This window comes from Lagopus muta, chromosome 3, assembly GCF_023343835.1.
Source record: "Lagopus muta isolate bLagMut1 chromosome 3, bLagMut1 primary, whole genome shotgun sequence".
In the NCBI taxonomy this organism is placed as follows: Eukaryota; Metazoa; Chordata; class Aves; order Galliformes; family Phasianidae; genus Lagopus; species Lagopus muta.
In genome coordinates, this window is record NC_064435.1 from 31429594 (window position 1) to 31443609 (window position 14016).

Here is a 14016-nt window from a genome sequence, read left to right on the forward strand (position 1 = left end):
AACCTGCAGTCAGTTCCAGTATTTGCAATGTCACCTTGGGTGACAGTGTCTGTGGAAAGCCACCTCTTTTTCTACCGTGTGATAAATGCATCTTAGGTGGGAGTGATTAAATAGAAAGTTCTGCTTTGCCTTTCACCTTTGAGACAGTAGAGACTTCATTTGTTTTATTGTTCTGGGTGTGTTTTCTAAGCAAGGCATGTGGTGCCTGAGAGTTTCATAATCAACCTTTGCTAAATTAATTACAAAAAATCATTTGTCTGTTGCCAAAGCAGCTAGGGGAGAGAAGAACAATGTGCCTCTCAGAGCTAAAGCAGGACTCATGAAGCTGAGAGAGAACTGTGTCAACAAAAAATGCAATTATGCAGAAAAATGTGAACTAAAATTTGATCATTATTCTGATGCTTTGTAGTTGTCTCATGTTGGCTTACCCTGTTTAGCACAGTTCACTAATGTGTAAGACATCAGTCTGCGTTTGTTCGGGTTCCAGCTTCAGGGTGCTGGCAGTGCCCTGCTGCACTTCTACCTATTGCTCACACCTTCTGCAGTCATCTGCAGGACAAGATCTGCAAGCTCCATGGGAAGTTCCAGGAAGTGTGAAATCAAAGAAAGCACGGGGGGAAGGTGGAGAGTCTTTTCTAGCCAGAGAGGCAAATATCCTAAAAGTGTATTATGTTATTGATGTAGATAATGCAGCTTTTGTTAGCACATACAGAAATCATTTCCACACCCAGAAAGAAGAAGATATCTCCAAACCTGTGCACAAGCTCAGTTGTTTATCATGGTGTTGTTCTGTACCCTCTTTATAAGCTCTGCAGTCTAAATGGCTTCAAAATACCAAAATATACATCCTCCTCCATTTGGTATTAACACAGTTGTGTCAGTGGGTTTTTAACAATTCATTTTTTATTTAGGCAGCATTAAGTGCCTTGAAACAGTTTTCAGAACAAGGACTGGATCCAGTGGAAGGGGCTATGAAAGTTGAGAATGGATCACTTGAAAAGTAAGTACCATTTAAATCCTTTGCATTTTAATGCCTGTGTGGCACTGTAGATAAGAAATATTAATTAAGAGCTTAGTTGCCCTTTTAGACCTGTGCAAAAACTTTCCATTTGAATTTGCGTAGTTTTTGACAATTTGAGAGGATAAGCAGGATTTCAAGTTTAGTATTACTGATAATATTTACTAATGAACTATGAGACAGTCAATCTTCCTATGGAAACCCCAAAGAAAAGGATTTTCTGTTTATTGTATGGATTATCTTTAAGTAGCATAACATGATTTTTCTCCAGTGTATTGTAGCACGTGATATTGCCTGTAAAGAGGATAGTTATCTGCAGTGAATCCCTATGTCTGCAGGGTGAATTTTACCCTAGAGAATTTAGAAGTAAGTTAAAAATTCTTTCAGGTCTTCAAAACTCTTATACAGAATATTATCTTTAAGAAGCAGACAATGGATACAAGTTTCACAGTAGATTTTCAAGTATTTAGGAAAGTTGGATTGTCCATCCAGTACAGATTTTTTTTTTCCTGCTGTTAGTATGTTTACATAAGGTCTTGTATTACCACATAAGTTAGGGAATGATAGTAAAAGAGAAAGAAGACTATAAGTGGCATTGGGAGTCTTCAGTAAATATATCGTAGCTATTTATAAACTAATTTAATCAGAAACAATTTTCCATATGATCTCATCAGCATAGTATTTGAACATAAATATTGTTGTTTCACTTTAAAATGTTACCTTCCACAGTGACCTTTGAATTTCATGTGCCATCTGCTAATAAACATGTCTTAAAGATGTGCAACCCTGGACCTTACCACTCTTGTTAATGTATTAATCTTTCAGACAAGTCAAGCATCTGGGAGAGAAAGCAGACAATAAACAGACTAACTCAGGCACCATTGCTCAGGACTGCAAGGATTCAAAGGCTGTCGTCTAGGAGCTTCCCAGCACCCACGGCTGCCACTGCATCCTTATAAACCTGTCAACACGCAATAGGGTGTATGTGTACAAGGAAATGAATGACTAATACCATTATTTGAGTCTTATGTGAAGACAACACTATTCTAACACAAGAGATAGTATACATGGTACTGTTTATTCAACTGTGGAAAAAAACAAAATTGAACATTTCCCTTAGAACTCGAGATCAGAGCATAACTCAATTGCCCAGAGGCAGAAGAAATCTGATCATGTTACTGGAGGTTAAAACAACAACTAATTAACAGAAGTGTTAGAAAAAGAAAAAAAGAAAAAAAAAATTGATTAATAGTGAGGAAATCCAGTCAGCATTGTTTCAGTTATACAATTTTTCGTAGTGTAGTTTTAAGTTCAGCTTACTGTTTTTTAAATAATGCTTGAATATTTTAAAATTAACCAATGACAGTGCTGTGAGAATTGTAGTTGTTGTCTTCATATATAGTCATACAGCTTATCTTTTTATGCAGACATTATGCATTCTTCATTCTATATGAATATGTATGACTTTAAGATGCACTACTCGGAGTTGTATGCAAACAGAAGTTTAAATCATGACAAGTATTTGCTTAACATGAACAGATGTTAGTTATGATCAGTCTCAATATACTCCAGGAAAAAGCAAATATGGTATTTGATTTTCCTTGCCATTATCAATTAAAGAGGCGTCTTGCCTCCAGGCGACATGTTCCCCTTCAGTTCTGCTCTCTGTTGTGTGAAGCACATCTACACCCCATCTGTGTGTTGTATCAGCCCACCGTTTGCATCAACTGAGTGTTTTTAATCTCTGCATTCTGACCAACAGCAAAAGGTAGGATTGCAACCTTATCAAGCCAAGGTAGGAAAACTGTTTATGTGGAGATTATTCTTTTGTGAAGGGAGCAGCAGCAGAGATGAGACCTGTGGCTGCGCTCTGTACCAGCATATCCCATTTCGGTGTGTGGCCAAATGCAGTAAAACCACATCAGTTCATGTGCACAATGACAGTGTCGTCTCTTTCTTTACCACTTGCAGGTAGACAGCTAAAAGAATGGGTTGAAATAACAGCACAAAAAGCAATTACAAATGAATGAAGGTCTGGCTACCATGCCAGTGCCTGGTTCAATCTTCCCTTCCCCATGCCACTGCCTTCTACAAACCTACTGTGTTACAGCGGCAAACCTGGCATGTATGTCATTTGTTTTGTCCAAAACAACTATTTTATTTTTATAAACCTCTTGCAATAAACACATAAAGCAACTGCCAACTGCATAACAGTCCTGACAACATTGCACAAGGTCTCAGAAGCATGTAAACCAGGGATCACAATCCTAGTGACTCACTCAGGAAAGCAGCACTGTAAGGACATGGTGCAAGGTACAGCGGCATTGATTCAGCTCGTGGGGTGGTGTGTATCATGCTCTTACAGAATCAGCAGTCTCTAACACTGACGAGTTCTTCTTTCTGTTTCATATTTCTCAAGGGTATGTTTCACATTTCTCAGGGGTATGTTTCACAGTCCCAAGGAGCCTTTGTGCTAAGAGTCTGCAATTTCTCAAGGTTCTGATTCTGTGATATGCAATAGAGTCAGGAGCATGCAGACTCTGTCAGTTTCCACAGAACTGGGAGGTTTCCAGTGGTGTTTGGCACCTGGCAGACTCAAGTTAGTGAGGTAGCAGAGTATAATAGTTAGCTCTTGCACACTGTATTTCTCAGTGATACCTAACCTGCCCGAAAGAGCAGAAATTCTGTTCCTTCTTCATCTCAGCAGGTAGAAAAGCTCAGAAAACAGGCTTGGTCTGTTCTGTGGCAGTACCTTCCAGTATGCAGAATACGAATGGCATTACCATCGCCTCCCATGGGCAACAAGAGCAAAAGAAAGGACAAACAGGTTCCTTGATGAGTCGCTCCTCAAGGCAGGAGGCTGAGCTTGCTGGGAGGATGTGACATGGAGACTGGCAGTATGGTCTCTTTGGCACTAGCAGCACCTCTGCATGTGTTCCCAGTCCAGCGACTATGGAGAAACCCTTTGCTTTGTAGTGGTTTGCTCAGAAGATGAAGGTACAGGTTGATACTTTGTCACCCACAGCAGGAAGAAAGCTTCCCATGTTCAGCAGCAGGAATGGCAAACCTTTTTGTTCAAGCACTGGTGTCAGCAATAGTGCATAGTGTTCAGGCACAATGCCAACATGATGCCATTCCCAAGTCACAACCACAAAAATGCATCCAGTAATTCTCTAATTATTTCATGATTGCACTGATGGTAGCTTGCACCCGTACATGCAGGAGACCTCTGAATGGACAAATGGCAGCCAAATGCATGCCACCCTGCCTGACCTCAAGGCGGCTCATCCGGCTCCTTCCATTCAAGACAATGGCAAAGCAAGGTCATCTCTGTGAAATGTTCACCGTCTCATTGCTGGTCAAAGTCATGCTTGATTCTCACTCCATCTAGGTAGGAAGTGGTGGTGCTTCTTATTTTTCTCAAAACTCTTGAAACATTTAATAGATTTTTGGGGACGTCATTTAATAGCAGGACTTCTGACTGTTTTCCAAATGCAGGACCGGCTCATAATTGTCATGATCACAAGTCAGAAGGTTTTGTGCAGCCTGAGGTAAAGCACATACAGATGGTGGTTTTAAAGCACCTCCCAAGCCACGGGTTAAAAGCCTCTCCAAAGAGGCTCCACTGAAGGCTAAGACAGTGCTTTTCCTGACATAAATCTGAAGAAAGAGTTCCTGCTCCCTGCCGATACAGATGGGAGCACCGAGACCATTGCACAGAGCTCATCAAGATGCTGCACCTGAACTCCATTATGTCATTTCAGTGCTACTAATGCACTCTGAGGCTCCTGTCCCAACACAGAGACTTCCATTTGTCTACCTGTGTCTCACTCATGAGAAGTTTCTCAGTGAAAACCCTGCAGTATAAACACACACACGTACAGAAATGCACTTTAAATGTAGTTTGGCATTATCCCTAGCAGCCTCCCAAGAGCCCGAGGAAAATTCTTGTACCAGAGATGTTGCAGCAGCCGGTGGACTCGTCTCTGATCCTCAGTCTTGTTGGTTCACAGCTGTTCCTCCTTGTGTCTGAGCTGGCAGCATCTGAAAGCTGCTGGGAAGAACTTAGACCCAGTGATTTGAAAACTGATTTGTTTTTCCTCCAGCAGCCGCTTTTATTTTCTGATTTTGCTTCCCAAATTCAAATATGGGCATGTGAAACAAAGCAATGTCTATATTTACTTTGTTTAATCGTTAGCTGGAGATAAACACTGAAAAAGGATCAATATGTTTAGAAAGCTCTTATTTGTTCTAGAGTGTCTGAGTTGTTTTTTTTCTGACAGCAGTTAATCATTTCTAGTTATTATTTTTAGATTATATTGTCTCTGAGGTAGAGATTGGCCAACCTTCTGTTTGCAAAGCACCAAGAGTAGTTTATTTCCCTGTTTAGACTGCATCCCACCTATCATATCCTGCATCCCACTGCACTTTATAGATGAGTGAATGCTGTACTGATGTGGATCTGAGGTGCACACTGATGCTTAGGAATAAGGCTGGAAACAGTGCCTATCTAGCAGAAAACAGTGGGTTCTGTGATGAGCACTGTGTTAAACTCTTTTTTAAGGACTCAGAACACAAATTATCATTATTCTAGACCTACAATCATCATTAATCGGGAGGAATTATGCTTGAGAGAAAATAGGACCCTCAGGTACCCTCTCAGAAAATCTTTTCAACACCTTCTGGAGATCAGTGAATTAAGAGCTTGCATAGGAAAAGTGCCATAACAGAATGAGGGTATCTGATAGGGCTCGAAGCATGAGAATTCATATGGTTAATTTTATATCTGAGTTATCATCTCCAGTTGCACGCTGGCCTGTCAACAAATCAACACGCTCTGGAAGTTTCTGTTCTCACTTTGACACATGAGGCACCGACTTCCAAAAGGACAGATGTGCTGCTTCCAGCAAATGCAGTGAGCAGCAGGGCGCAGAGCTGGAGAAGAAACACTGATCTCTGTGGCCCTTCTGCAGGCACCCCAGCGTTTACCTGTCATTCACAGTGGGGATGAAGTTATCCCACTGCTGTAGTCTCTACCAAATTCAGCAAAAAAATTCTACCAGTGTATAATTTCACCTGATTGAAGCCAAAGTTTAAGAGATTTGGTGCTCACAGTCAGCTTTTTTTAGAGGGTCTTTGCAGAATGAGTCCTTGTTCCCTCTCCATATCTCTGTTCTCACACATGAGGATGGGGCTGAGCCACAGCAGGTTTTGAATGTCAGAATGGGAGTAGTTGGTTCAGGTGACTGCAGGATTATGGAATCCCTTCTCTGTGGCTTGAAATGACAGTGAAATCAAATCCTTCCTAAAGAGTATGTGAGGCCCTTGATCTCCCTGACAGTCCTTTACTACATGCATTTTATTGGCGGGAGGCTGCATGTTTTTCTTGTTCTCTCTGGCTTGCTCCAATTCCCCATGAAACAGCAGAAAGTTTCCCACTTCCTGCAGTGAGAGATGAGCAAAAATATTAAGCTGGATTTGTTTTCCAGCTAACGGGCAGAGGATTGGTGATTTTTCTTATTTGTTTCAAAACACAGTGCAGAGAATACACTTGTAAAATCTATCTTCTCCCTGAAACACACAGGGTTTCTCCACTCTCATTTGTGAGCAGATACAATTTTCTTTCTCTGCTCAATTAAGAATGGCAATTGCAACCCCAAAGAAAAACCAGCGGTGGTTGGAAGGTTATTTTTAATGACAGTGAAGACAGGGACTTGACAGAGCCCTGAGTACCACATTGCATAATTCTGTACTCTTTGGGGAGACGTTGTTCTGCAACAGATGGGAAAGGCTGGTGACTGTCCTTGGTCATCTTCTCACTGAAACACAGGAAGTTATCAGCACCGAGCTACACCTAGAGCAGCAGCGATCAGCACCGATGTTTGCTGTAGCACCCCAAGGATACCTCCACAGAGCTGCAAGAAGGATGTCCTGAGTAGCTCTTGCCTTCCTTCTCTGCAGCCGACGAACCATCCGTGTAAGATAAGGGAAGCAGCCTCCCTCTGGGTATTTACCTCTTGTGCAGGTTTCTGACTGTGTTGCAGCTGCATTCCTGAGGCATCTTACGGGCTGAGCAAGTGTGTGTGCATTGGTAGTTCAGATGTGTATGAAGTGTCATGGTGGTATGATTTCTATTATTCCACATGAACAGCACTAGCTTTCATTTTTGATCATAGAGCTTGGTATTTGCTGTATGCTGTTAGTCATGGATGGCTGTGCACTTTCGTGCTTGGGGTTTTAACTCTGTAGCACTTCAGTACAAAGGAAATTTAAAGAACAACAATGACAATGTTTCTAATCTGTTCTTAATTAAATAGCCCTCAATAATTGATTTATGGGAAGAGGGGAAACAAGACAGAATGGTAGCTAATCTGAAAATAAAACTTACTTGGCCCCCTTAAGGGCCAAAGTTTCTTTCTATCTACAGTGAACAGTATTTATGGAAGCCTGAATGCCAGAGAAGATTTGTTTGACAGCAGTCAATAAATGAGAACAAAATTCACCCACAGAAGACAGGTTATACCTTGCCCTATAATATATTAAGATTTCTTTGTACATTAAAACAGGTCACATAGGTCTATTTATTTACTTTCACTTGTGATTAAATGTGTGGCATATTTTTTTATAAGCCACTTGTTAAAAACATTCAAGGGCAATAAAAATGAAGTCAGTATAGTGCTTTAAAATGGTCCCTTTCCATTTGTCCACCCATACCCTGTCCACCCAGTACATGATAGTTGAACTGGACCTAAGACAGATTTATTATTATTACAGTTATTTAGACTCAAAGACATGAGATCTTCCCATGTGGTTCAAAGTGAAGAGCACACATATTTTGTTATGGTTGGCAAAAATGAAATGAAAATGTATGTGGTGCAAAAAATTGCATTACCTATGCCCAAGATATACCTGATTTTTTTTTTCAAAGTGAAAGACAGCTCCAGGATCAACTGAAGTTTGTCCATTGACTTGAGCAAAGCATAAATTTGATCAAATATTGTCCCCTTAGGACATGTAGCTACATCAAATACAATAGCAATAGGACAAAAAGAACTTACACTGAGCTGTCTTGCCTTGTATTATCATAAAATGAAAATTTATTGCAAACCAATCTTAACTTGCCTTTATACTGAAACAAAATATAAAGTAAAAGAGATGCAAGATATTTTCTTTGTCAAGTAAGACATACCAAGCCAGAGTGCAGTGCCATAACTGTACTCAGACCAGGTATTACACATGGCTAAACTAAGTTCTGAACTACTGTATCTCTAGGACTATCGATTGCAAGTTCAGCCCCAATAATGACTCACAAAGTTGGGAATTGTTTGCGTTCAAAATACTGCAGGTAGGTATCTGGTAAGCAGAGACTACGTATCTCGCATACAATAGATGGTAGAAGTAAACAATTAAATGAGCAAGCACAGAAAATAAGCAGTTCCACACAGAAGAAAAGTCACCAGGCCTAAGGCTGTACAGCTGATTTATGCAGCTCACTGCAAAGATGCTCTTATTATTGTGAAATATTTGTTGCATGTGATCAACAAAGCACAGAGAAAGATGTTGCTACTATTTCAATGTTTCTCCTAACTCATAGACACAATAACCCAAGGGCCAGAATGTTAATAGCGCTGACCTAATTAAACCAGAAAATACAAGATTTTCAAACATCTTTCAGACATCTTCTGAAAATCTGATCCCAGCTGGGCACAATTGTCTTCAGTATCACCTTTGGAGTCATTTTGAAACTGCTTTGGAAATACTGGCAGATCTACCAGCCTGTGGTGAAGTTCTAGAGGAAACCAAGTGGCTTGTAGAGGAGGAAGGATGCTTGCAAGACACTGACACCATTATGTACAAAATTTCACTGCAGATTTTGCAGGCATCTGAAGTGTGAGGATGTCTACGCAGATCTGAAAAAGATTGAAAGATTGTGCAAACATTTTCATGAAGCAAAAACTTGTGAGTAATCAGGGACTTGGTATTTTCCATGATTTTTATTTTTATTTTTATTTTTTTTTGCTATTTTCTATTAAATTTTGACTTACCAAAAAAATCCCCAACAAACGTTTCCCAAAAAATTGTGGTTTGCTTTTTCTTCTACAAACAGAAGTCCCTCACATTCTATTTCAGTAAAAGAATAAATATAAAGCAACTATTGTGGAAAAGAGGACAGTACTGGACTCCTTGGAATGGGTTTAAACATAATGTATATGTATAATATACTTTTTATACTGTATATCTACTTATCTATATATCAATATATATCTCAACGTATTTGTATACATACCTGGGCTTCACCTACATTCTAGATAAATAAATATATAGTTGTCTTATCTGAGGGCATGTCAGGTATGGAAAAGTCCCCATGTACTCCAGATCTAACACAAAAGATCTTGAAGTCCACCAGCAGTCTCTGCTTCAAGGCAGAAGCTCATCCACATCAATTTCCATTTCTGCACATGTTCAGAAACATTCGGGGCTTAAACAGGTATATGTTCAGGGTCTCATACCAGTTTGGTCAGCGTACAAAATCCTGCTGAAAGAGGAGCTCCTGGTGATTTTTTTAATTATTTTTTTTCTAATCAGTAGCTAAGACTGGAGTTTATCTTCTTCCTCTGCACCTTTCTTTGTAGTTTCCACTGAAGCTGGGTGTCATCCATCTCTCCACCTGGTCCTCTTCAATCTGGTTAGACCTATTTAGCATTCACTAAGGCAATGAGGAAAGTACTGCATTACCTAGGGTAATAGTGGGATGCAAAAGAGGTTGGTGCTCTAAACTTTTTCTGTGGATTAGTGATTAGTGTCAATATAAGCTAATCACAAGGCAGCTTTTCATGTTCAGTTCCTTGACTCTCAACCACTGAATATTAAATGATTTTGTTTGAGTGAGATAGTTTTCACAGAGATGTGAAGTTGCCCAATGACTTCTGTATGCTGTTGGTTAAAGTATTCTTTGAAGGTGGAATATGTATTTTGCCTGCGAATCGAAGACTTTGACAAAAATTCACAGTAATCTCACCCTGTGCATTCTTACAACCTGGTCTAGTCTTTGAAAGTAAAGCGATTGAACATGAAATACATGTGCCACCCTCCCCATAAGGAAGCATAAGCTCTGTTACTGAGAGGGAAATTACCTTTCTTCATGACTACTCCACTCAATTGATGAACTTCCCTCTCTGCAACAGGTGATGTAAGTCTAAGCATCGCATGACCACGACATAATCAACATCTTCAGAGAACAGGCTCAGTGTCAAGGTTTTTTGGACTCAAAACACCTATAACATCTGAAGTCAGAAGGGCATTATGTACTAAAACATACCTTAGCTTTTTTTCCTTCTTAGTTGCTTTTCTCTTTGATTGAGAAGTTGTATTAAAACATCATAAATTGCTTCAAGATTCCATGTCCTCTCAGCTCTGCTCTTGCTTGCATTTTTGCTTTCTCTGTTTAAATCTTTTACTTTTGTTTGTCAGCTTGGATTCATTCAGATTCATTGTCAATATTTCAGAAAGAAAAGGGCAGAACAAAATTTCAGAGCAAAAAGTGAAAGTGCTTTGGAAATAAAATTAGCAATTATATTTTACTGCTTCAGGCCTTCACCAATGAACAATTTCTGCAACATTGCTTGAAGTCAAAGAAATCTTAACACAAAAACAGTCAATAGTCAACTTGATAAAACCCAGACCTCCTGTGTTATGCAATTAAAGGTTAGACAGGGTGATAAGAGCTTTAATTTACCTTTAGGAGATATTGGTCAGATTTTTGGATTAACTTAAAATATATTTCCTGTGCATTTCTTTCCTATTTCTTCAATATTTCCTCTGGTGCAGAGGAAAAGAAAATGCTTTCCCAAAGAAGGCAAACTCCACGCTCCATAATTCTGTATTATTTCTTCTAGTGGCCAGGAAAAGCAGTGGTATGAATTCCCATACGGGCTTGTTTGATGTGAGTTCTGTTAGTATTAATTATTTATATGGCACTATATGTGTGCATGATTCTTTATAGACAATAGATAATATTCCCCAAGAGCTTGCAAATCAGGTGACCCAGTGGTGCTAACACTTCTTTAGCTTTCCTAGGGCTTACTACCTGGAATAATCCACTGATGTCAGTGGACTGCTTACACGCTGGTAAGTGCTCTGCTGGGTAGGAAGTGTTTGCAGGATTAGACTATAGTTAAAACATGATGTGATCATTAATGATGAGGGGCAGGGAAGGCAAGAGTTCCAGCAATAAGATCATGCTGTTGCTTTGGTTATATGAAGGTGTCAAGGGGTTAGGGCATTTTTAATGTTTTATGTTATTTGTGATCCTGTTACCAAGAAGGAAAAGCTCAGCTTTATAGGCCACACGGAAGAAGTGATTTTTCGAGCAGGAAGACTTGCTTCAAATGTGGGGAGAGACACAGCTTGTTGCGTGAGGAAGTGGACTCCAGAGGTAAGGAGGAATGCGCAAGAGAGACACTGACCATATGCTCTGAGAGTCTCCATCCTCTGCTGCAGCAAGCACGTGTCCAGTAGATCCTTGAGAGCTTTTTTTTTTTTAATTGAGGGCATTTTCTGAAGATTCCCAGTGCATTTCCAGCTCTTGGCAAGACCCAGACACATCTGTGACATTTAGCTGATAGCCTCCTTACTGAAGGGAAGGTTGCCAATGAATCCTTGTGCAACTGTTTATGCTACAAACCAAAGCATACAATTGCCAGTTTCACTCTTACAACATAGCATTTTTCTTCTTTAACTGAAAGTGTGGAACACAGCAGAGCTTATAAATGCTGAGAAAACAACCAGCTGAAACAAGTAATAAGAGACATAAAGGATGACAGACAGTAGGCCCTCTGCCCAGTGAGACACACAGCTAGGGCACACTACATTTTTAAAAGCAGCCTACAGACTTTGTGAAGAATATAGGATTTCCATGTGGCAGGAAGAAAACTGTTCCAGGATTTCAAACTTCAGAGATACTCCATCCGTTCAGAGAAACACTCTGTCCTCACAAATATTCAAGGCAAGGTTGGACGAGGCTTTGGGCAGCCTGATCTGTTGGGTGGTGTCCCTGCTCATGGAAAGGGCACTGGAATGAGCTGATCTTTAAGATCCCTTCCAAACCAAACCATTCTGTGATTCTGTGGAATACAACCAAAGGAGAGGGAAAATGCCTTCAGTGTAAAGGCACAGACTAGCTATGGAGTTGGGTCAAGGTCCCAGAGGAAGGCAGAGGTAGTAGAGAGGCCTGGTGTCAATGGAAAAGTGTCCTGGGAGACTTGTCACATGAAGACTTCTGCACAGAAGTGTGGCTTTACAGTAACAAGGCAGCAGTAGAAATGGTGTGTGCAGAAGGCTCCAGCATCTTTTCACTCCTGGTCGAGTGGGAGAACCTCCACCCTGCCAAGGGCTGTAGGAATGGATGAAGTGGCTGAAGAAAAGTTCTGTCTTTTGGGGTAATGTGGGAGCACACAACCTAATTGCAGTTTTGCTTTTTCTCACAGCTCCAAGGGTTGAAGTGTGTGAGAAAATAATTATAGTCACAAAAGTATCAAAATGATGAAAATTAGCAGGGAAATTCAAACAGGAAGATGATCTTCCATTGACATTCTACAGCATGAATACTTTAAGTTTTCAGCATTTTATGGAAACTGAACAGATGCCAAAATGGTTAAATGAGCCGAGAGACATCTAGACTTCGAGGGTAAGGATGGCACTTGCACGGAGACAGCCTTCCCCAGCCCTCACTTTTCTGAATCCCCACAACTTAATCCCTCTGTGGTCTGTGGGACTTCTCTTTCTCCTGAAATAGTCCATGATACGTGACTAAATTTGTTTCCATACATTTTTTAAAGTTTTTAAATAATTCTGAAATGCTCACAAAGAGCACTTAAAGCAAACAGATACATGAAGGCAGATCCACAGATTATGGGACTTGGATACTCTGAATTTTCTCTTCTCTTTTTGGTGTTTAACACATTTCAGACAGTATTCCTGCTTTCTCTTACACATTTGATACTTTTTAACCTGAATTTCTATACTTTATTAGTAATATGCTTTGAATTTGCCATAAAAAGAACCGGGGATGTAAACAGCCAGACCTTCCTGTCTGACAAATCTTTTATGTGTGACAAACACAAAACTAACCAAGAGGTGGTGTGGTTCTGATTTCATTTTCCTTACCGTACAGCTTTTGATGTAAGAACCCCGTGTGTATTTACCCAGTGCATCTGACACTTGAGGTGAAGCTTTTCTTGGCACAAGGTACAGCAGAGTGTCAGTCACAGCGAAATAAGCCATTGTCCTCACAGTTAATTAGCGTGCCCCTCCCATCGTACAGGCACATTTTCAAAGTTGCTTATGACCTCCCGCGTCAATGGCGTCACACATTCCTTAGTTGAAATGCGTGCAAAATAACACCAAACACATGACCAAGAAACACTCATGTTCTCTCTTCCTTGCAGCCAAAGGGAGAGCTGATGCTTCACAGGTTCATGTGTCATCTTCTTGTCCTTGCTGACATCAACCAGCAGCTCTCAGAAGTACGTACGGGCTTGACATTTGTGAATCAATGCAGATCCAATCTAGTATTTTCAGCAGCTGTGACTTGATCTTTAGTAGTAGACTTCTACTAGTAGTAGATCTTCAGTAGTAGACTGAGGAGTACAGAAAGACTAAAAGAGCTACAATAGCTCAGAGGGAAGAAGGTGAAGAATCATGGCCCTTTCACACAGCCAGGCCTAGAGGAAATTTAACAGAGAATGATCATCCTCACACACTTGCTGAGTCTTGGGAATAACTGTGACGTGGAGCATCACCTTAGACCATGCAGATGTGGCCTCTGGATGTATTTCAGCTTTCTGTAACACCACTGCCAGTCTGCAGCTACAGAATTTTACGTTAGTTTTGTACTGAATTGCCAACAGAAATTCTAAGAGATTTGGTCTCAAAAGCGTACTACAGAGTATACAGGGAATATTGTCTGGATGTAATTAAACTGACATTGCCCAGCAATT

General features: G+C 40.3%; 1 protein-coding gene and 1 long non-coding RNA gene across 6 annotated transcripts in view; one reads left to right on the forward strand and one right to left on the reverse strand.

Annotated features, from left to right (window-relative positions):
• STAU2 (staufen double-stranded RNA binding protein 2) overlaps window positions 1-2946 on the forward strand; it is a 165590-nt gene extending 162644 nt beyond the window's left edge. For 4 of the 5 annotated variants that reach the window (XM_048938628.1, XM_048938627.1, XM_048938629.1 and 1 more), the window contains exons 14-15: window positions 912-1000; window positions 1844-2943. In XM_048938628.1, coding sequence (XP_048794585.1) covers window positions 912-1000; window positions 1844-1937 — 183 coding nt within the window. In that variant the 3' untranslated portion in view covers window positions 1938-2943. Of the gene's footprint in view, window positions 1-911; window positions 1001-1843 lie in introns of all 5 variants that reach the window. The other variant, XM_048938631.1, reaches the window with a different exon arrangement.
• LOC125690388 (uncharacterized) lies at window positions 2078-9736 on the reverse strand. Its single transcript, XR_007375656.1, has 2 exons — window positions 4973-9736; window positions 2078-4875 (listed from the first exon to the last, which is right to left on the reverse strand). It is a non-coding gene; the product is annotated as an uncharacterized LOC125690388 (long non-coding RNA).
• Window positions 9737-14016: the final 4280 nt, after the last annotated feature.